The sequence below is a fragment of the Tamandua tetradactyla genome, chromosome 4 (genome assembly GCF_023851605.1).
Source record: "Tamandua tetradactyla isolate mTamTet1 chromosome 4, mTamTet1.pri, whole genome shotgun sequence".
NCBI lineage: Eukaryota > Metazoa > Chordata > Mammalia > Pilosa > Myrmecophagidae > Tamandua > Tamandua tetradactyla.
In genome coordinates, this window is record NC_135330.1 from 166,053,400 (window position 1) to 166,075,744 (window position 22,345).

General features: G+C 38.4%; 1 protein-coding gene across 7 annotated transcripts in view; it reads left to right on the forward strand.

Moving 5' to 3' along the window:
• The window catches only part of MBNL2 (muscleblind like splicing regulator 2), a 158,001-nt gene that overhangs the window by 47,140 nt on the left and 88,516 nt on the right, over positions 1-22,345 (forward strand). For all 7 annotated transcript variants that reach the window (XM_077158545.1, XM_077158544.1, XM_077158548.1 and 4 more), the window contains one exon: positions 9,293-10,066. In XM_077158545.1, coding sequence (XP_077014660.1) covers positions 9,893-10,066 — 174 coding nt within the window. In that variant the 5' untranslated portion in view covers positions 9,293-9,892. The remainder of the gene's footprint in view (positions 1-9,292; positions 10,067-22,345) is intronic.

Below are 22,345 nucleotides of genomic sequence, written 5' to 3' on the forward strand. Positions count from 1 at the left end.
AGGTGTTTTACATAGTACACCCTTGCCGTTCTGGGAGGAAACCCAAGCTTAACAAAGGGTTATGCCCCCAAGATCACACAAGATAAATGCAGATCTGATTTCAAGACAAAGAGACTTACAAACTTTCCTTGCTGCTAACATGGCATTTTTACAGCACCAGGTACTCCTAAGAGCTCCAGGCACTGAAGGCCTCCTTTCCCCAGCTCCCCTTCCCTTCCCACCCCCACAGCAATGTGCTATAGAAACTGCCACTTTGAAAGTCAGCAGGGACTTCCTGTGACATCTAGGAACCACTTGTTTGACAACATGACCCTTAATCTTCTTGTGGCACTGGACAGTTTTGGCCACCCCCTCCATCTTGAAAACTCTGAACCTTGTCTTCTGGCACTTTTGAAGTCTCATTTTTCTGAGGATCTTCTAACTCTCATTATTTTTTTTTGGTGGCTTGGGTGGGTCCTCTTCTTTCTGTTACTATTAAATAACTAAATGAACTTTCCTTGACCTTGTTTTCATCCTTCTCTCTTCTTATCTAGGATAGACGTACAAATGTAGATTAAATATGTCAGGCTCATTCTCTCGCTTGCTCTCTTTCTTTTAACCATTCTGTGGTTTCTGTTGTCCTTTCTGTAAACTTGAGTGCCAACTATGTAACTATGGCCGTGACTTCTATGCCCCCATTTCCAACTGGCTACTAGTTCCTGGTGTCCTGCCTTCCTCCTTTCCTTCCCATCACTGCAACATAATTTTTGTCTGGAATTATTCCTTTTCTCCTGGACCATTGCTATAACCTTTATCCATTTCACCACGATGAGCTCTTCCAATTCTAATGCATCTGAAGTAATGCTGGCACAACTTCCTCCACTTGGGTCTCCTCTAGATCACTTTGGTGATCCCCAATGTCGGCTGTACTGCTAGTTCTCAGTGGGAACTATACCGTCTCCTAAGGAGCAGTTTGAAAATTTAAAAGGGCACTTTTTTTTCTGTCGTCCAAAAGATTAGAGAACAAATGATCAGGAGAAAAGGATATTGCAGATCTTCCAGTGGATATGACCCCTTCATGGTGAAGAATTGGCCTTAATTGCACATGATTTTTGAATGTCCTGCTGTGACAGTCACATTATAAAATGTCTGTTCATAGTTACCTGAGCCAAGATCCTAACTCTGTTTTCCATATTTATACAAAGCAGGTGGTTGTTGAGTTTTCTTCTGAAAATCTTAATGTACACTGAATTTTCCCTGAATACAACAACCATGTAATTTGAGGAAAGACGGTTCTTTGATTTGTTAGGAACTCCATCAGGAATTGTTCAGCATTTTGAAAACACACTTTTATCGGTCTCTATTTGGGCCTGTCACATTCATGATGATGCCGTATCTAAATGTCAGCATCTGACCACTTCACTCTGTCTTCTGAGGAAATGTGCTTAATCACTAACATTTAAAAATACTCATTAGTTAGGTAGTAAATTAATTTTCTTTGTTGTCCTGCTTATAGCTCTGGCTACATTACATTTCACTTGATGATAACAGAAGTTATATTACAGATTTTTGTTATGGAAAGGGGTATTGGCATTTGTGGATGTACAGACAGATGAAATGGCTCTTAGAATGGTGTCATTAAAGAGGGAGAAAAGGAAAAAGGTGAGCTGAAAAGCAGCCTTGACAATCAGAGTCTGTGGCTGGGAAAAGAAGTGGAAATTCTAACAATGACTTCTCTGGGCATTCAGGGCTAGATTTCAGCCTGCAGCTTCATTATACTTGTGCCTGGCTGCAGCCCCTGGGTCCTGTTCATCCAGGAAACTGGAAAGTGCTATGTTAATCTTACATGGTATCTGATATAATTGCTATTACTTTAACAAGAGAAGCTCCTAACAGAATTATAAATATTTGGATAGAAAACACAGACACAGTGAAAAAGCATAATTTGAATACAAACATGTGTCGAATATATTATATCTGGATGTAGTGTCAAGAATATATTTAGAAAGCCCTACCCACACCCGCACCCACCCTCCCCCCGTTGATTAAAGATGGAATTTTTTTTTCTCTGCCCATTCCTGGAAACTGCTGTGACAATGGATTGGAAATTTTCACATGTTAATATGAGCCCCTGGTTTTATGAATTTTCACGTGCACTTTAGGATAGAAGATACATAAGAAAAAATTTAATTGGGAATGTCTCCTTTTATTACCTTTATCATAAAAACCATAAAACAGTGGCTTATCTGAGTCTCTTGTGACCTTGGTTTGCCTGAGTTTTATCTTCCCTACTGAAATGTATTTAGTATGTTCGAAAGAACAAAGCGCCATGTGAAGTGAAGACATCATTGCCCGCTGTGTTTCTTCCCCTTAGAATGGTTCAGTGAGTGTTTGGAATGAATTTTAGAAGACGATCTATCAAAGGTTTGTTTAACTACCATTCTAGAAGCCATTTCGTAGCTTGTCCCCAAATTCACAGAAGGGGCCTTTCTACTTAATTTACTTGCGTTTCATTGACTTTGGAAAAAATTACAACTTTTTGTGGATAAAAGATTTCTGACCCTCCCTTGTATTTGTGTGTGTGTATACATGTACACAGATGATCTTAAAAGGAACCAATTTTAAGGTGTCTAGAAAGAAAAATATGTTGAAAGTCAATCACTTTTGCTGCTCTCTTCACTATTTTTTTCTTCAGAAAAGCCAATCTGAGAAATAAATCTGTATTTATTTTTGCAACAGGACCTCTCTCGCTTCTGCACTTTTTTCTTGGTCCATTTCGCTTCCCGTGGGAAGGCCCAGTTAGAAAGCCCGTCCTCAGTGGCTGTGATTATAGGACAGTAGGAAACCTCACTCCTGGGGGTCGAGTGGCTCTCAGCCCTAGTACTTCAGGCAGCACACTCCTCCCAGGTCCTCTCCAGTGGAGGAGTCTGCATCTGATGGGCTGGGGATGCAGCCAAGCCATTGATCAAATGAGACAGGGCATTGAGAGTGACGTTGAATAGGGCTCCAGCAACAGAGGTGGGGATACTCAAACAGCAAGCCACTCCCAAAGAAAAACATTTCTATTTTTAAAAGTAGATGTATTAAGAATTTAAAAATTAAAAATAAGAAGCTTAAGGAGACACCCGTTTCCTTATTGTAATTAGATTTATGCAAAATAAAATTAAAGGCATCCTATAAATTACTTAATGAATAATGAGTCCTTGACTGTCTGACTCAGAAATAGTTTGTTTTGCAAGGATCCTTTAATCAGCTCCCTAGGAGGCCATGTCTGGCAGACAGCTTAAATACCAGAGATGACCGAAAGTAACTAGAGATGCTGTGTGCTGCAGAACTATTTTCCTTAAGGCGGTATTAAATTTTGATCAGTCTTAGTGCCAAGATCGGACATGATTGATGGTTTCCCTTCAAAAATGTACAAAACAACTACAAGCTCTGGCAAGGTGGGGACACCTGGGGTACACAGCCTGGACTTGTCGGAGGTAATGGAATGGATGGAGTGGAAGACCTGTCTTTCCAAACTTGCCCTGCTTCATAATTGAGCAGATGCAAAATAATATGAGCAGCAAAATTCTTTTTCTTTTATATAGTCAACAGTCACAGCTTTTTGAAAATCCAACCCTTAGGAGACTTTTAAACATATTTTGAAAACTGAAGTACCATCTAAATAAAGACCCTAAAAATAGCTTGGGATTATCTTGTAGAGTTGAAGATAAGTCCTCGGGTATTTCAGAAAATACTACAGAACCTCACTTCTTTATCTTCAAACCTCAAGCTTGCCTTTCCTTAAAAGATGAGCCAAACAGTGAACCTGGATATTTGTTATACTGCAAGCTGCCTGCAGAAGCATGGGATTCTGCAAAGGTGCCACTTCAGTAAAGAGGACCACAGGGAGGGACTGAGGGCAGAGATGCTGTGCCACAGGGTACCAAGGACCACAGCTCCCTCTAAGACATTCTTCTTTCAGATGAGCGTGCCAGAAGTATAGCCTTACCCCTCCATCCTCCAAAGGCCTGCTTCAGCCTGACTAAAAGTTACAGGGCTATTAGTCTATTTTTTCCTTCTTGTAGTATGAAGCCTTACCTTATTCAGATCTCTCAGGTGCTTTTTGTTCAGTTTAGTTTTGTTTTTTATTGATCTTAAACGCAGCCACTGGGAGAAGCCACAGACCAGCCCTCCTGAAATTGCTTCTATGGGAATCACTGAACCCTGCAGGCAACTCAGGGGAGACATCCCTGTTCTCTCAGTAGCTAGCAAGATGCCTGGCATATGGGGGGTCAGCAAAATATGATTATTAGAGTGGTTCTCAAACTTGAGGATGCATCGGAATCACCTGAAGGGCTTATTGCAACACAAATTGCTGGGACCCAACCGCAGAGTGTCTGATTCTGTGTGGCTTGGGTGGGGCCTGAGGACTTGCTTCTCTACTTGCCTCCAGAGGATGCGGCTGCTGCTGGTCCAGGTACTGCATACTGAAAGGCAGTGGACCAAGACGTATGGGTTTTGAAGTTCAAATAGACCATCCCCGGGGCAGCTGCCCACCCCCACCACCACCCTCCATAGGTAGCAGCAGGGCACACTATGGCTACCTGCTGGAATTTTCCCACAGGAGAATACTGAAATTCCTTCTTTGGGGCTTAGATTTTAGTCCCTTTTAAAATACACATATTTGAGGGGTAAGGTCAAGAGTTCATTCAACAAACATTTGTGGAGCATGTTCTGCATGCTTGGCATTGAGCTGAACTATGGGGATTAAAAAATAAGAGACAAGTCTTTGCCCTGTAGGAGCTTCTCCCGGTGGGAGGCAATCAGATAAATCAATAATTATAGTTCTTGTGCATTAAGGAATAATGATATCTATTTAAAAAATAATACCAGATAGTGTTAAAAGATGGATTATAAACGACATGATTAAAAGAGGGCTGAGGAAGACAAAGGAAAGAGCACTGCTGCACAATGCAGGGTCAGTGAAGGTTTGCCAAGCAGGGTGACTCAGCTGAACTTTGAAGACCAAAATCATGTTCTCTACTGTGAGGGGGCTTAGAAGGCAGGGTGGGGGAGAGAACAGGAGGTTTCTGAATAATGGAGGAAGGCAAGGAAAAGGGGACAGCAAAGAAGAAATGAGAAGCCAAAAAAAAATAACCACGGCAGCCACTTCAAAATTTTGTCTAGAGTCTGCACTTTGAGCACTTCTGGAATAGTTTGAGACCTCAGAAATAAAACTGAAACACAAGTGAAAAAAATTAATAAAAAAGGAAAATGACAGTCCTAACAAAGCATTGAGAGAGACTTAAACAGAGAAAACAGGAAAATAATGTGAGCAAGAAACCTGCTTCCGGCTCGTAGTCCCAAAACTTCTGGGAAAGGTATCCCGGGCCTTGCATGTCATTAGGTCCTTTCAGGCACGTAGGGGACCTCTCAGTATTAGAAAAAGGTGCCCTCTGCAGACAGATGCATTTTTTAACAGATGCCCCTCCCTCTTCCTCCAGGCTCGCACGTGGGCAATGGGGAGTGGAAACCGGGGCTGCGTTTGAGCCGGGCCCTTGAGCGAAGCTGGCTTCCAGGCACTGCAGCCGGAGTACCCTGTCACTCCTCAGACCCCGTGCGGCTGCGAGGGCCCTGACGCTGCTCGCATTCGTCGGGGTTGGCAGCAGCGGGGAGGAAGAAAGCAGGCTCCAGGCCTTTGTAGTGATTCCACAGGATTTTATTCGTGAAACCTCTCTGGGTTCTGCTTGGATGCGAAAAAAAAAAAAAGTGGTCTGAGAAATCAGGATTGCTCCAGATAGGTGGCCCCAAATGCCGTGTGCAGTCAGCCCTTTTCGATCTCTCAGGCATCTCTGTGCTCTCAGAGTCTGCGTCTGTAGCAGATCCAACCTAGGCCCAATCCCTGTGGTCAATATAGAACTGCAGCGAGAGGGAAAGCCTGGAAGTGGATGTATTCAATGAACATTTTTAAAGTGACTCCTCTTATCACCTCGCATTTGAATAGCACTTTACTTCTACAAAACACTTTCATAATTTGTCCTTTGTGGCAGTAGTGAAGTAGTCAGGAATGATTATCAATTTACAGATGAAGAAACTGCATCTCAGGAAAATGAAGTGACTTTTCCAAGGTCACATCACTAAGAATGTCGGTAAAAGGAGTGCTAGGAGCTCACTCTTAGGAGAAGATACTTTCCATCATTCCATAAAATTATGTGTTGGCTAATAGAAGAAATGCGAAAGCCCTTAAGACAGCATCCAATAGAAATGTTATGTGAGCCACATACATAATTCTAAATGTTCTAGTGGTAAAAAGAAGCAGGTGAAATTAATTTTAGTAATAGTACTATTTAACCCAATAAACTAAAAAGAACCGCTTCAACCCCGAAATCAGCATGTAGTTTATACTTCCAGCACATCTCAATTTGGATGCTAAATTTTCATTGAAAATAATCATCTGTATTTAGTGTTCATAAAATTTGCAACTGAAAAGGTAGATTCACAGACCCAAATTATTCTAGCCCTACTGAAAAGTTTTCTAATAATGGAATTGAAGATCAGTTTTTAAGTTAAATTTAAATTAGTTAAAACTTAATAAAAATTTTTTAAGTATTACTCAATTATACTAGCACACTTCAAGTGCTTTCGTGGCTCCTAAAGTGCAGTTTTAACACCTAACCCCTGCTCTGAGGAACCTGCAGTCCAGTGGATCTAATATGATTAATTAGATGTGTCAGCATATTTTAGTTCTGTCTCTTAATATAAGCATTTAGTCTTCTCCATCCTTATCCTCTCTTACTGCTCATCATTGCTCATCTCCTGTGGTAGTTCAACCTAGCCTGCACCACCCATCTGCTCCCTCTTCCTGGTCCCCACAGTTGGCTGCCTGCACCCCACATGAAGATGGAGGTTGGGATGGTCAAAGGGAGGCAGAGCCTCTCCTAATAGTAGCTGTACAACTTTTAAGATGGAAACAGACAAAAGAGTAGATTAATAAAAGGTCGTGATGGCAATATGTTTTTAGAGTTTGCACTCCTTTTGTTCTGGCATGTCCTCAACTCACACATGACTCTGATGGTCAGAAAGCTTGACTACTCTAACTTTTAAGAGTATGTTTGTCTTGATAGAGTCTGACCATCTGAATTCTAGTTGGATTTCATATTAACTAAAAGTGAGAATCTGTGTCTCCCAGGAAAAATATTTCTTTTTATGTAAAAGTAGAAGCCAAAGCATGCACCATTCTCTGGACTGAGTTGAAAGCTTTGTTTGTGCGTGGTTCTCTGCAATGCCGTAGTTATTATGCCTATGAGATCTCTGCATAAATGCATGTTCCCTGCTTCTTCTTCTACATTTGAAGCCTTGGGAGAGGCTGTATGGCCTCTGAGCATGGGCTTCTTCTACCTTACCCTTGCTATCCCGTAGTCTGGCTCAGGGCCTGGCCGATAGGAGTCAGGGAGCCTATCAAATAGTTTTACAAATGTGAACTAAGTATGTTCAATTCACAATTTTAAATCTCATTATTATTACTGCCTCATCTCCACTGAATATGTTGATAGAAATGCTTCTTTGGCTCTTGTTTCCCTCATCCTTTGTTCTCTACTGGGGTTAGAAGTGGGGATTCAGGTAATGAGGGTGCAAGTCTAGGCTGGTCTATGAAATCTGAACCACAGTAAATTCAGTTATTGAACTCATCTTTTTGGACTCCTTACTTAAGCTAGTTGATTTTAGTTGCTGTGAACACAAGGTTGTCAAACAGACAAGCAGGAGCCTGTCTGTCTCCCTCAAATATTTTATAATTGAAGTTAGATAGGTGTTATAGCTTTCAAGTTTGCCAGTTTTTTTAAATGTGCATACAATGATAACTCATACAAACAATTTTACTAACAAGGAAAAGAATGATTGGGATGAAGTAGTATTTCCCATCAGTCCCTAGAGATGTCCTGCTGAAGAACTGTTCCGTGATCAGATAAACTTGAAAGGTGCCATTGCATCTCTTCCCCCTATTAGACTCCTAAGGCACAGCACACTCAGGGCCGAGAATGGCCTTATTGCAAAGAAGCCTGTTTGACTTGGTTTAACCTGGAGTTAACAAAACTTAATTGATTGTGGGAACTACTTTTTCAGGGAACTCTTGTAAACTTCTGAATTATTGCTCTCGGGACTTATTTGGTGCATACTGATTTAGATAATGTGCTTCCACTCTTCATCAAATTCTTAGACGTTTTTTAGAAGGACATCAAGGCTAAGCAAGTAGCTAAGGTAGCTTGTGACAAACACGATTTATGAAAATCACAAACTTCAGGTATTTAGTCTGTTATGAAAATCACGAACTTCAGGTATTTAGTCTGTTAATGATACTTGACCCAATGATGTTACAATTTTTAATGCTCTAAAAATTTGCTATCCTTGAAAAAATTAAAAGAAACTAAATATGTTTACTTAAGGAATCTGAATTTTCTAATATTTTTGTTGTAGACAAAAAAGCTGGAGATTTTTGCTCCGGCATTTCATACGCAAAGCTTTTATAGATTGTAACTCAAGTTAAAAAGTAAACTACACTGAAGCTCCACTACCTTGCATTCCCTCATTTAGTCAGTGATTCAGTCAATAACCAGTCAGTACGTTTGTTCAATACCTATTTCTGAGGACCTGATCATTGCCATTAGTGATACAGAAATGAAAAATAAAAACATTTGTCCTTGTCCTCATAGTGCTTACAGTCTAGAGATAGAAAAGTAACATTTAACAAGTCAGAACAATAGAGAGGAAGTATTGCGGGATCTGAGACTATAAATATCAGAGGACCTTCTACCACTCCCTCTCTAAGCCTAAATCTCTGACAACTAGAAAAGATGTAGAGAATAAGCACACCACATTTCATCCAAAATGACAATCTCATTACCTATATAGGAGAGATAGATCCCAAATAATTGTTTAGAGCATTTCCAACAATAAAATCAATGGCCTAAATGTGAAATTCATCGTAAACCACAGCTCTAATACACTGTTTTGGCGATTAAGCACATCAGATTGAATTGTTTCAGAATGCCCCATTAATGTGCCACACTCATTTGTTTGAGTCATTCCTAACTTTTGGACTGCTGCCTAGATTATTTCTGCAGTACAGTTTCATTTGTGTATTCCTTTTATTTTTAATGCATAACTTTTTCGTTTGTGTATTCCTTTTATTTTTTAATGCATAACTTTCCTCAGTATTCTCAAAGTTCTATAAACTGAACTTTTGTGAATTTTGGATAAGGGCGATAATGTTTCTAAAGTGCTGAGTCCATTGAATTTGGTTGTAAACTGATATTTTATTTATGTTTTATAGGTTGACGATATAAAAGTGCCTTGTGAGGTCAATTCTACTGGAAACTGCAGCTGGGACGCTCCCTTGGTTTGGTTTGGTTTGGTTTGGTTGGTCAAATACATGGTCCCCTGACCTTATGAGTGGATGAAGATACCTCACTTGTCTGACTTTGCCAATTGCCTGATTTCAGAACTTAAAGGGTGGAAGGAAAAAAAAATCTTGCCTAACTATGAACATCTGAGTGGCTTATTTTCCAGCATTGTCAATAACTATAAGCATCAGAACTAAATATTCTCCCAAGGAGTGCCATGCTCTTGAAGTCACTTTATTAAAAACAGTTGTCTGCAAAACAGTCAAGAGACTTGGACGTTTATATCCAGAGATGACACTGAGCATGCTTTTATCGCGGCCCACAGCCTTCAAGTGGGGCATATTGATTGATGAGTGACTGCATATGCCGATAAATTCTCTTCTCATTCTGTTTTGTGGATTGGGCTTCATAAAGCAATTTATCACTTCCCTGAAGAGTTACATGTGGGATTTTTCACAACAATAATTTTGGAACTTGGATTGATAACATCATTTAACAGAAACTAACAAAATCCAACTCACTTTTACACCATGGCTTTGAACATTGCCCCCGTCAGAGATACAAAATGGCTGACGTTAGAAGTGTGCAGACAATTTCAGAGAGGCACTTGCTCACGCTCTGATGAGGAATGCAAATTTGCTCACCCCCCAAAAAGTTGCCAGGTTGAAAATGGAAGAGTGATTGCCTGCTTTGATTCCCTAAAGGTAAGAGAATGCATTTTGTGTGTCATTTCAATGCCATGTCGGACTTTTAAGCAGAGTGGTTTTCGGTGTACTTTTACAGAAGTTTGGCAATTGTGGTTAGATTCTGTCTTCTTGTTTGTAGTGACTATTGGGAGAATTGCATTCCAATTTTTTCATATCAGGTATATATAAATTTTTTACTTAGCCATGTTGAAATAAAAAATACATGATAGTGTATTTCTGATCTGGCATGACATTCATGTACCCAAGAGTTTTAAATCAAAGTCTGCCTTGTGACAACTGAAGATAAATATTTTATTAACATTTGATCTTCTGGAGGTTATATAAAGGTGAAGAAATTGAATATGTCACTTTTATGTGACTCATCTCTTAAAGAATTTTCTACTCTTGTGGTTTCTTTCTTGACCAAGGGCTTCCTAAAATACATCTTAATAGGTTTTTAATTCTCTTTGAAAATTTGTCGTGGCTAACAGAAATTAAGTACACACTCAACACTCCTTGAGAACCTACTATGTGTAAGTTATTAACATTCTCTGCCGTCTGGTAGGAAAGGTATAGCACATCAGCTGTAAGATAAAAAGGGAAAAGTGCCTTAAAAGAGGGTAGAGAGACTTCTACAGGGGTCCAGAGGAGAGAGTTGGTTTCCAGTTCACAGTTTCAAGAATGTTTTCGAGTCTGTGGCACCTGAGTTGGATATTGAAGTTGGAATCAGTTGATGAGATGGGGATTATAATGAAAGATCTAGTTGAAGGAATTGGGGTGATTGTGGGATCATGAATAATTCTTTGGGGCTTACTTAGCCCTACGATTATCGTGCAATGAATCGAACGATATCAGATTATCAAGGACATTCCTAAGGTGATAATGATATTGTTTTCAATAGAGATAAGTGAAATATATAGCTAAAAAGAGTTTATTTTTATGTCTTTGCAAGACTTTATATAAATAACTTTGCCAAAAGAGAAACAAAATGATCCATATTCTTGATATTGATTTGGGAAATCATAGTGTTGTGAGTTTACATGACAGTGACTTTAGTCTGTTCTTGGGTGTTGAAAGGAATGAATATACCTCTGGGAAATTTTCAAATCTGTTGAGTCAAAAATTATGTCTTATAGATCAAATTCTTATAAGTATAAGACTTCAAATATTACTTTTAGTATATCTTAAAGGAAAAAAAATCACTAAAAGCAGAAGAATACATTTATAGCCTGATAGAAGTCCTTTAAAAGTTAAAATTTGAAAAATTAGATCTGTTATATTTAACTACCCTTATTTTATTCCTTTTTTATTATAATAGGTTTATTAGACTAGACTTGAACTTCAAGATTATAAATCATTTTGTTTTAAAAAAGAATAGGTAAATAAGTGAAAAATTCATAGAAATTATAACTGTATAAGCATATTTACATATTACTATTTTATTTTGCTTTTAGTTAAAAAACTAAGCAAATATATATTTGCCTCTATGATTATCACCAGTGGAAACATTCACTTTTAAAATAAATGTAGATTAAAAACTAGAACATAAGAGCTTCAAGATATGGAAACAGGTCAAAGATGAGAATTTAATTTTCCAGGTCATCCCCTCATCATTTCATTAACCCAAGTCTTCATTGGTTTGATATTTAATGTTAAGTGTCACCATTTTAGCAATTTTCTTAAAACTTTATATTCTTTAAACTAATTAGGAAAATATAGAGAAAATATTCCCAAACTATGAAGGATAATTGTTTCCTTAATATCAATAGGACAACTCCCAGATTATAATTCAGTATATCACTGTTTATTCACCAAGACCAAAATTGTTTGATCTGGTCCACAAAGGACCAACAGCAAGTATGTTAAGGTATAAAATATGAATAAAGCCATGAGACTATTTAACAGCATTGAAATAAAAAGGAAGCTTTAAAAAAATCACTTTCAGGAATGTTTGGAAGAATAATTTTCAAGTGTTTACCTACTACATAAGGCCTCAAGTTATCAGTTTGCTTTTTGAAATGTAAAATTTGAGTATGCTGTTATATATTTTAAAATTGTCAGACTACAAAGAATGTGAATAGAGCTCACAGGCGCTGAAGTCAGACAGACCTGGGTCTACCAACTTCCTAGCCTTGAGTAAGTTATTTATAACTTCTTAGCTTTGTGCCCTCATCAGTAAAATGACGATTGTCACCAGTGAAGTGGTTAAAGTAACCATCGTGCACAGTAGGGCGGGCGCTGGTGCAAGGATTACAAGTAGTAATGCTCCTAAAGCAGGGCCTGGCAAATAAAAACCATCAAAAAACAGTAACTAAAGAGAAAAATGATGATGATGATAATGAAACTGTTTCTTTTATTTCATTTATATTATATATAAATATAATTTTTACATATTTTATATATAAAATAAAAATATATATTAAAAATACATTTTTATATATTTTGTATATTTAGTGTTGCCCAGTAAAACTAGCATGCATTAGTGGAGAGAACAGGCCAGGAAATCAGACAGACCTGGCTTAATGGGTCCTGGCTGAGACACCTGCTAAGTGCGACATATTATTTTAACTGCCATGCCCTCAGTTTCCTCACATATAAAATCATATAATAATTCCCACTTCATACGTTTCTCCAAGTATTAAATGCCTTAAGACCTGCCAGATGCTTGAACAGGCCACATGTATTAGAGGCTAACAATATACATTTCTTTCCCTTCATAATAAGGTAAATTATCATAATTGATCTATTGATTTTGACGATCACCTTTAAAGGCAAGGCATCCCACCTCTGAAGAGCTACTGCTTTTATCTTAGTCATGCAAATTTGTCCTGATATTAAAAGAAATCAGGTCTGGAGCAGACACTATTTTGGTTGCTTTTATTTATAACAAATTATTTTCTGTATACAGTGTGGGTTATTTATTTGTATTTGTAAGTGTGAAAGGAATTCTTGTTGGCTTCTTAGTATAGAGAAAAGACAGTTGTGAGCCTAAGGCAGCATCCTTTTTTTATGTTATTTGTATACATGCATAAGCTTTCGATATGTACATACTACACAAATTGAGGGTGTTTAGAAAGAGAGTTACTAAGTTCTTTGGAAAGAGTTGTACGTATACGAATACTTCAATAAAAGATGTTTCAGAAAGTATAGAGAGTTCTTACAGTGACCTTTGTGCATTACTCACAACTGAGGCCTTGCTGCAGTTTATGTGAGGCCATTGGGCAGGCAAGCATCTGTGATTTTGTTGTTACAGTATTATCACAAACAATGGACATTTACAAAATATTTCAGGAAGGCAAGATTACCTTCTAGAACACTATATTCTACAAGATTAACTTATTCTACAAGGTTAACTTGACAAAAAGCAAATTGTTTCATAACAACTAACTCTCCTGTAACAGAGGCCAAAACTAAGTTACCCTATTTTGGACACCTCGATAATCCACTAAATATTCCTCCTTACAACTGAGATGTTTGAGATTTTTCTTTCCAGCTTCTTTTCCCTGTAACTGATAGGAATTATCACTGTTGTACAAATTGGAGCCATTCAAGAAGGAATAAATTAATTAACTACATTGCTTATTAAGACTTGAGGTTTCATTATTCACTATTTTCACCAAGCAATTAATGTATTAGCTTAAACATTTGAATGTAATCAGCTTAAAAAAGAAAACTATTTTTAAAATTATATTTTTGAGTTTGGTAAAAAAAAAAAAAAGCAGTTCTGGAGTATTTGGGAAAACATTTGTGGAATTTACATACTCCTTCACAACAAGAAGTAATTCAAAGACAGAGTGGTCCTTTTCACACCTAAATCAGATGTACTCCTGGGCTCAAGACCTTCCAGGGGGTTCGCATCTCACCCTCAGTAATGACGGATCCTTAGGATGCTTGTCTGGGCCCTGTGAGATCTGCTTCCTGCCCCTGTCATCTGCTGTCGTTTCTAGCACTGTCCTTTCATCCAAGCTTTTCCAGTCACACCCCTTCCTTGCTGTCCCCTGGATAAACCAAGTAGGTTTCTGCCATGGGTTTTTGCTCTTCCTCTTTGCTCGTCAGCCTTCTGCTTAAGAATGCTAATTTATTAGTGAAGCTTTTCTACCCACCTTCTCTAAGGTAGAAGCTTTTCTCCCCACCTCATCGCCAGTACCCCATCTCCTCCTTACTGTTCTCCCTGGTGTTTTGTGCATCAGCTGTCTCCCTCCTCTACCTCGCTAGAATGTAAATTCCGTGTGGATAGAGTTTTTGTCTGTTTTGTCCATTGTTGCATCCCGGTGTCTAGAGCAGTGTCGTTCACACATTAGATGCACAATAAATGTGTGTAAAACGATAGAGTGTGCTCATCAGGAAAGCATTCAAGCCTCTTAGGTCTGCCACATAAGTTGTACAGGGCGCACACTGCACACCCCGGGGTGACTTCCTCATTGTTGTCTACACAACAGGTTGTCTGTACACAACCTGTGCAGCTATGTGCTGTGGCTGTTGTTCTCAATATCCTAATAGATTTCAAAATCAGGGAGCTGTGTGTGGAAATTATGAGCGACAGGTAACTCTGGAAGTATAATCCAACGTGGAAACTTTGACAAGTAAATCATTTGATTTTCTCTGGAGGATATTTAAACTGTAATTGACAATGGGAAACTGCTTTTTAAAGCTTCCCCATTCTTTCTAAATTTGAAAGATGTAAAGAAAAAATAGTTCATGCTCATTTGTCTACGAGATGTTGGTTATAATTTGGCTGATGGCACATAAAATTTTAGTCTTCATAAATGTGGATTATAATTTCACAGTTGAAAGTGGTAGATAATGTGGGCGTTTTGGACAGTTCTTAAAAACGTATCATAAAATGTACCAGAATATGTAATTGCCTTGACCTTTACTTGTGTTTTTGAATTGTTCCTGGACTCTTAAATAGGGGCTAATTCTTTGCAGAAATTGCTTCAGTGCTTCCTAAATTACAAGCATACTTTTGGCCTCCTCTGAAATATAATAGACAATTTAAAAATTGTTGATAGCAATCATTGTGACAGTATACAGCCTACTACATACCAGGCATTTTTCCTGAATAATCTGTTTGCTCCAACAACTCTGCAAGGTGCATATGATTACATTAGTCTAACAGATGTACATACACGTTCAAAACCCTAAGTCACTCAAATGTGCTAATAGTAGAAAAGGGTCTTGACCCCAGGTAAAGGAACCCCAAAGCTAATACTATCCATTGTCTCCTCCTAATTCCTCTTACAGAATAAATCATTGATGTAGTTAATTCTAAAATTCCTAATAGCTTAGTAATATTCAGGTTTAACACGCTTAGCATATTGAAGGGCAAAAATGAAAAATAAAAACATTCTAAAATAGAAGTCCCAGAAATAAACCTGTTTAGGTACTAGAAAGTTAAATATTTTTTAAAAATAGAAACTACAAGAGAAAACAAGGCACATGTTGTATTTACTTTTGTTTTTATCTATATACACATATTATACCATCACTTACAAGATCTCAGTAACAAAAATGGTTTTTATCCAAGGCCTTGGTATGTGTGTGAGCCCACATGATTCTACAATGTACAAATCAGCTTTAGGAGTTAATGGAGCTTAGGAGAGCTTCATGCTTTAAGGGTTCTTGAACCCCACCTGTTGTGCTTCCTCTTAAAGAGGTCCACCTTCTTAGCTTCCAGCTTCTGTTGTCCCAGTAAGAAATAATCACTTCCCCGATCATGCCCTCCTTGACCCTATTCAGACATCTATATAAGAATTTACTCTTGTAAATTCATGCCCTAGTGTGAATTTCTACTACAAGTTTCCAAGGAATACTCATTGTGTCTTATACATCCTTGTACCCCAGCACCTAGCATGGGGTACCTGGTAGAAATTCAGTAATAATACTCAGACGGTTATCAAAGGAATCCCCACAACTTTTATCAAATGGATTAACTGATGATTATCAATGGCCTCTAGACCCCCAAGATTTTTTGCGTCACTGTTCATCATCGTCTTTAACAATTCTGGTTCATTTCACTAGTCTGATCAGCCTCTCCTTGGAATTCTCTCCTGCTGTATTCCCCCTATGCTATTTATCTAGTTACCCTGCCACTCTCACCTTCCTATTTTATCTCCGATTCCACTTCTTCCTCCTCTTGCTCCCTAATCATGGGTACTTTCTAAGACGCAGCATTGGCCTTTTCTATTTCAAGTTCAGTGATCACCTCTGAGAGTTTATCTGCATTCAGGATTCAGTTTCCACCTCTGTGTCAATCCCAAACCTGGTGTGTGTCTCTTCCTTGCCAACTCTATGACTCCACCTGCCTATTAAACATGTCCGTCTGAATGGCCCATGGTAACCTTCACCCTGGTTCTTGTGGCACAATGCCTTAGTTTGATCTTAAAGAATTAACCAAAACAAAACTATGGACTCTACCCTGAGAAGGGCTCATACTTATGCACTACTGCCCTATCAAGATGTCAAGGGTTTCCTGTTGGCCACAAAAACAAACTATTGACTGCATTTTTAAGAAACCCTGATTTCAGAAGAAGTCTGAAACATTAGTGTGGGCACAAGTAGATCAGAGGGTCATTTTCAGATATTTCACAAATTTCCCTATGGCCGAGATTAGCACCAAATCCTACAGGTAAGACATTCTATGCTAGGTAAGGAGATAGTTAGCTTTCAGGGCAAGAGAAGAGCAGTTTGAATCCATTTAATTGCCTTTATGAGCAAATGAATGAGGATTCTCAAGGAGTTAGGCATCCACCTAATTATCTAACTGAGGGATAGAACACATCTGGTATTGTGATACCACTTTCCTGGGAACACAGCTTCTACCGGCAAGATGCCTGTATTCTGGTCCAGTTTAAATTGAAAAGTTAGACAAGATAATCTGTAAACATAGAAAACATCAGAAACCAACCGCCGTAGTCTTATTTAATGAGCGCAAATTAGATTTCAGAATCCATCTCTACATAATGCTATGAATAGCCACCAGTCATCAGCAGAGCTGGCAAAAGAAAGTGGCTTAAAAATTCCAGAGACTCTTTGATGCTGAGTTGAAAAAGGAATGATGATAAACTGGCATTCTATGATTACAACAGTTCCTATTCAAGAATAGGAAAAGATAATTCATGGAGAAACTGACAAAACTTATTTTTACCTAGAAACTAATAGGGCAAAATATCTATTTTAATTTCAATGATGTTCTTTAATAATCAGTTTGTTATTACTTTGCTTTTGGCAGTGAAGCTAAGTTTTGTTAGTTTAGTGTATAGTTCTTACTAAACCGTTTCTCATCAGAGCTTAAGGAAAAAACAATTGTACCACGTTAAAGGATTTATTTAATATTTTTATCTTTTTCTGAAATTGAAAAAAGGACTATAATTTTGTCAGTAACCTGATTTTTTCACTCAAACTTTTATTTATATTTTAGAGATTTTTAATGTAATTACATAATAGGAAGCAAAGAATTAAAAGGATTCTTTGTTGCAGGTAACCTTAGTCATTTCATATTTCGGGGTTCCAGGTTCCACACCAGTAAATATTTGTTTATGTGTTCATTCATTCATTCATTTATCCCCTCATCAGTTTTACAAAAGGTGCAAACTCAAAAATGTAAGAGCCAGGCAGGAAATATGAATGAGAGACTTGCTTAGAGCTACAGAGGAAATCCTGGAGACTACAACAAACTAACTGAAGAACACGTAGCCCCTCTACTCATGGCAGCTGTTTTCTGGCAACATGGGAACCCGGGGCGGGGGTGGGGGGGATGGGGGGTAAAAAGAACCGAGGATCCAAATGTTGATGTGAAGTTTCCCAATTTCTGAACCTTAGTAACCAATTAAAATATTTTAAACACTGCAGATCAAACAAAACAGAAAACACATCCTCAGGACAGAAACGCCTGTGGACAGCCACTTTTAACCTCTGAAATAAACAAATAAACGAATATTGATTATGTGAACAGACTTGGTATAAACATTGGGAATCTAATAGCATGCACTTCTTCCATCAACAGAGTTAACTGAGGGCAGAATGAATTTATAAACTGCTCTTAATCATCCTTTTGAAAGGCTTTCTTTATGTGGCTTCAGCTTATCTCTTTCCTCCCCGGCCACCCCTTCCCTTCTTTGTCTCCTTTCCTGGATCTTCCTTCTCCTCCTGAGGCTCTTATTGCTGAGTCCATTTAGGCTCAGTCCCTGAAAGTCTGCTCTACCTCTCCTCCCACCCACAAGGATGCCTTACTCTTCAAGATCACACCAAACATGTTCTGACCTCAGGGCCTTTGTACTTGCTGGTCCATCTACCAGAACCTAGATGATTTCATTCAATCCATTGACCATAAACATTTACTGGATGCTGAACCTTCCTCAATGTGTATCTCCATCCCCAATTTCTCCTCTGAACTCTAGACTCATGTATTCAGTTGCCTACTTGACATCTCTACGCCGATATATAAATGACAGCTCAAATTTAACATGTCCATGAACAAGTTCTTAATCCCCCTTCAGTTGGCTGCTTCCCAGTGCACCCATTCTCAGAGGATAGTATTATTCATTCAGTTGATCAGATCAAACATCTTGAAATCTAGCTTAATTCCTCTCTCACTGCCATATCCAATCTACCCCTAAGCCCTATGTGCTCTGCCTTTAAAATATATCCTAAATCCGGGCACTTTTCAGCACTTCCAGACTGCCCTGGTTTAAAGCACCATCATGTCTCACGTGGACCACTGAATAGTTTACAGTAACTTATACTTTTGTCACTCCCTACTCCAGCAGACAGGATGACCCTTTCAAAAGGTAACTCACCTCACAGTACATCACTCCCTTGCTCAAAAGCCTCCAATAGCTTTCCATTAAATTGATGAAATCCGAAGTCCCTTAAAGCCCTGTGTAACCTGGGCTCCAGCTGCAGTTCGGGCCCCAGAAAAAAGTCATTCTCCCCTCATCTACTGTGTTGCAGTCACATTGGCTTCTTTGCTCTTTGAGGCCTTTGCATCTGCTATTCCCTCCACCTTGAATGGTCTTCCCCCAGATAACCACAAGCTCATTTCCTCACTTTAATTAGCTCTTTGTGTAAATGTCACAGATCTATCCACAAAAGCACCCCCAGAACTTATTTTTAAGTGATATTATCTATCCACATGTCTCTTCATTATCTATCTCTTCCAATAGTCTGTAAGGCTGTAGGCTAGGAACTTCTCTGCTATATTCTTGTGCCTGGCATCTGTGGGTATTCAATCATATTTTTAAGGGAGTAGCCATATCCTTAAATCCAACGCTTTTAGATACAAATTCTCCCAACAACATTCAAATCACTTTTCTGGCTAACTACTACTCAATTTCTTCTGTTAAGATACTGACAGGAAAAAAAGTCTTTGTACAAATAAGATTTTTGGGTTTACAACTTTTGATGGACAATTTTATGTGTCAGCTTGGCTGAGCTATAGTATTCAGTTTTTTTAATCAAACACTAATTCAGGTATTTTGTAATGTGTGGTTAACATCTACAATCAATTGACTTCAAGTAAAGCATATTACCCCTGATAATGTGGGTGGGCCTCATTTTCCAATCAGTTACAAGACCACAAGGGATTTCGCTGAGAACAAATTCTGTCTCATGACTATAACATCAACTCCTGCCTGAGTTTCCAGACAGCTGGCCTACCCCATGGATTTCAGACAGGAGCAAGAACCCTGACTGATGTACAACTCAAAAGGTGTTTATGGGTCATGTTCGTGCTTAAAGCTGTCCTAACAGGTCACATGAAGATTTGCCCACCTGGCGTAACCTAAGAGCTATTAACATTCATAGAGTAGCTCATTGGGCCACAGTGGTCAACTCAGCAGTTCTCAAATACCAGGCTGTAGACTGATGCTGAGTTTGACAAAATTTTTGTAGTCTACTATGAAATAAGGACACTAAAGTAAGTCTTTTCATGAACTTAAGTTTATTAAATTTAAAGGCTGTTTTTTATCCCGATTGTTTCCTTCCTTTATCTTTTCTTTCTTTTATAAAAATAATCGTCTTAATATATGAGTTTTCTTGTTCTTTCTTTCTTAACGTCCTTATGTAGCAAAACAAAAAGTGGGCAACTCTATGTCTGTTTCCTGCTCTTCTTATTAAAGATTACTCTCCATAAAATTCAAAATTAGGGACCCACTGTCCATACTACTTGGCCTGAATCTCCCTCCCACCCCCATCAGAGTCACTTCTCTGAGTCATACCTGCAGAAGGGCTTTGTCATAAGGGAATCCACACATTACCTCAAAGAGCCCTAGAACTTCTTCAGTCTTTTATCTATTAGCCAACTAGCACAGATTCCTCCATCAACAAGCTCATTTCCATTTTGAAGAAGGAAAACCTGAGATCTCGAAACATGGAGCGCGTGTGTTTCAGCATGCACAAGCATGCCCCTGAGAGGCCCAGGGCAGCAGGGTGTCGAGGTGAGCGAGGGCAGGAAGGGGGACCCCTGGCTGGGGAGGCCAAGGCTGGTCTGGAAGATCTGCACTGATGATAAACTTCACCAACTTCATCATTCTCCCATGAACCGACCCTGCCAATGCTAAATAGCATATTCTTTCCAGTTGGTTTGATTCAATTTCCTCCAGCTAAGGGATTATAGTAGAGTATGTATTACTCTTTCTCAGCATTTTCATGGCCAAGAATAATGAAACTGATAACTCGAAGGATAAGCCCTTCCCCTAAACACTGACCTTTTTAGAGTGAGGGAGTGAGTAGATATTGACGTATTTATTTGGAGCAAACTTAGCTAGTCAACCTGCCTGTCTAACTAGCATTTTCAGGTTATGACTGATACCCTCATTTTCTTATGCCTGTGGTTATAGTTCCTGAATGAATATCAAGCCCCAAGAAGATGAGATATTGCCAAGGTAAGGAGGTAAGGAAAAGATAAAGAGATTTCACCTAGCTAAAACTAAACAGAATGACTAGATTCCACCTTAGACATCTTTATATTTCATTAAAATTATTATCATCTTACTGATGTATTATTTATTCTTAAGAAATATTGCTTGTAATTGTTTTTCAAATAAGGGATGTGGGTGATAAGGTACATTGGGAATCAGTCTTAATATAAAAGTATATTTGTTGAAAAGTGGAAGAGAGAATATATACTTTTTTTTAATCCCTATCTGGTCTACATCTCAGCTCTCATCCCAAGGAATATTTCAAGTGCTCCCAGCACTTAGTAAAATTATTGATGATGACCCTAAGGATATCATTTCCACACCTGCCATGAAAGTAAGCAATGACCCAGATGGTCAGGATCTAAAATTAATCAGCACCAGCCCTCATTTGAGAAATGTAATTCACATAGCCTCTCTTTTCCATTCCCACAGGATGCTAGATATGTAGCAGGGGTTGTTTTAGCTAGAAAATATTATTGAGATAGCAAAATTCTTAATGAAGAATTTTAGTAGGTTCAGTACTTTCAGAGTGATATATAAAGCTGCGGAGAAAGAAATTTCACCTCCTGGAGAACTTCCAAATATCTTGACTCATTTATTCATTCTACAAATAGTTATTGAGCTGCTATTAAGTGCCAGCAACTGTGCTTATTGCTTAGACAAGAGACAGTGACCTTGTTCTCATGGAACTTAGTCTAGTGAGGGAAAGAAGCTCAAGAAAGTAAACAAATTAAAATTAAATATAAAATAATCACAGTTTATCAAAAATGTTATTCATTTGGGAAACATTGAGTGAACACAGTTGTGAGAGGCATTGGGCCAGACTTCCGAAATAAGTATGATGAAAACCAAGGATGTTTCTTGACCTCATGGTGGTTTCATTCTAATGGGAGGACAAGAAACAAACCTAGAGAAACAAGCCTGACCCCAACCCCCGTTCCAAAAAAAGTAAATTACTGCCAGCAGAGAGATGCACTAAAAAGGAAATAAGGTACCAAGATAGAAAACAGTATGTGATTGGGGAAAAATTCATATAGAAAGCATGGCCTGAGGGGCTTTCTCCAAGGAGTTCTTGTTTAAATTGAGACCTAAAGAATGAGGAGAGAAGAGCTTTCAAGGCACAGAGAAAAGAAAGCTCTAAAACCTTGAGATTAAGATAATGGCAATGTGTGGTTTTACTTCAGAAATGTACTGAAATATTTTATGGTCCAGATTATGATCAATGTTTGTAAAGCAGGATGCATGTCCTGTTGTTAAACTACAGGATTATGTCAAAGAGGAGCTATTTACTCAAACGTAAGTAATTCAAGTGTTCTTTGTCTTTAATTGTTGATTTTTGTCTCTTTGATCTAGCAGAGATTTATAATAATGCGTTAAA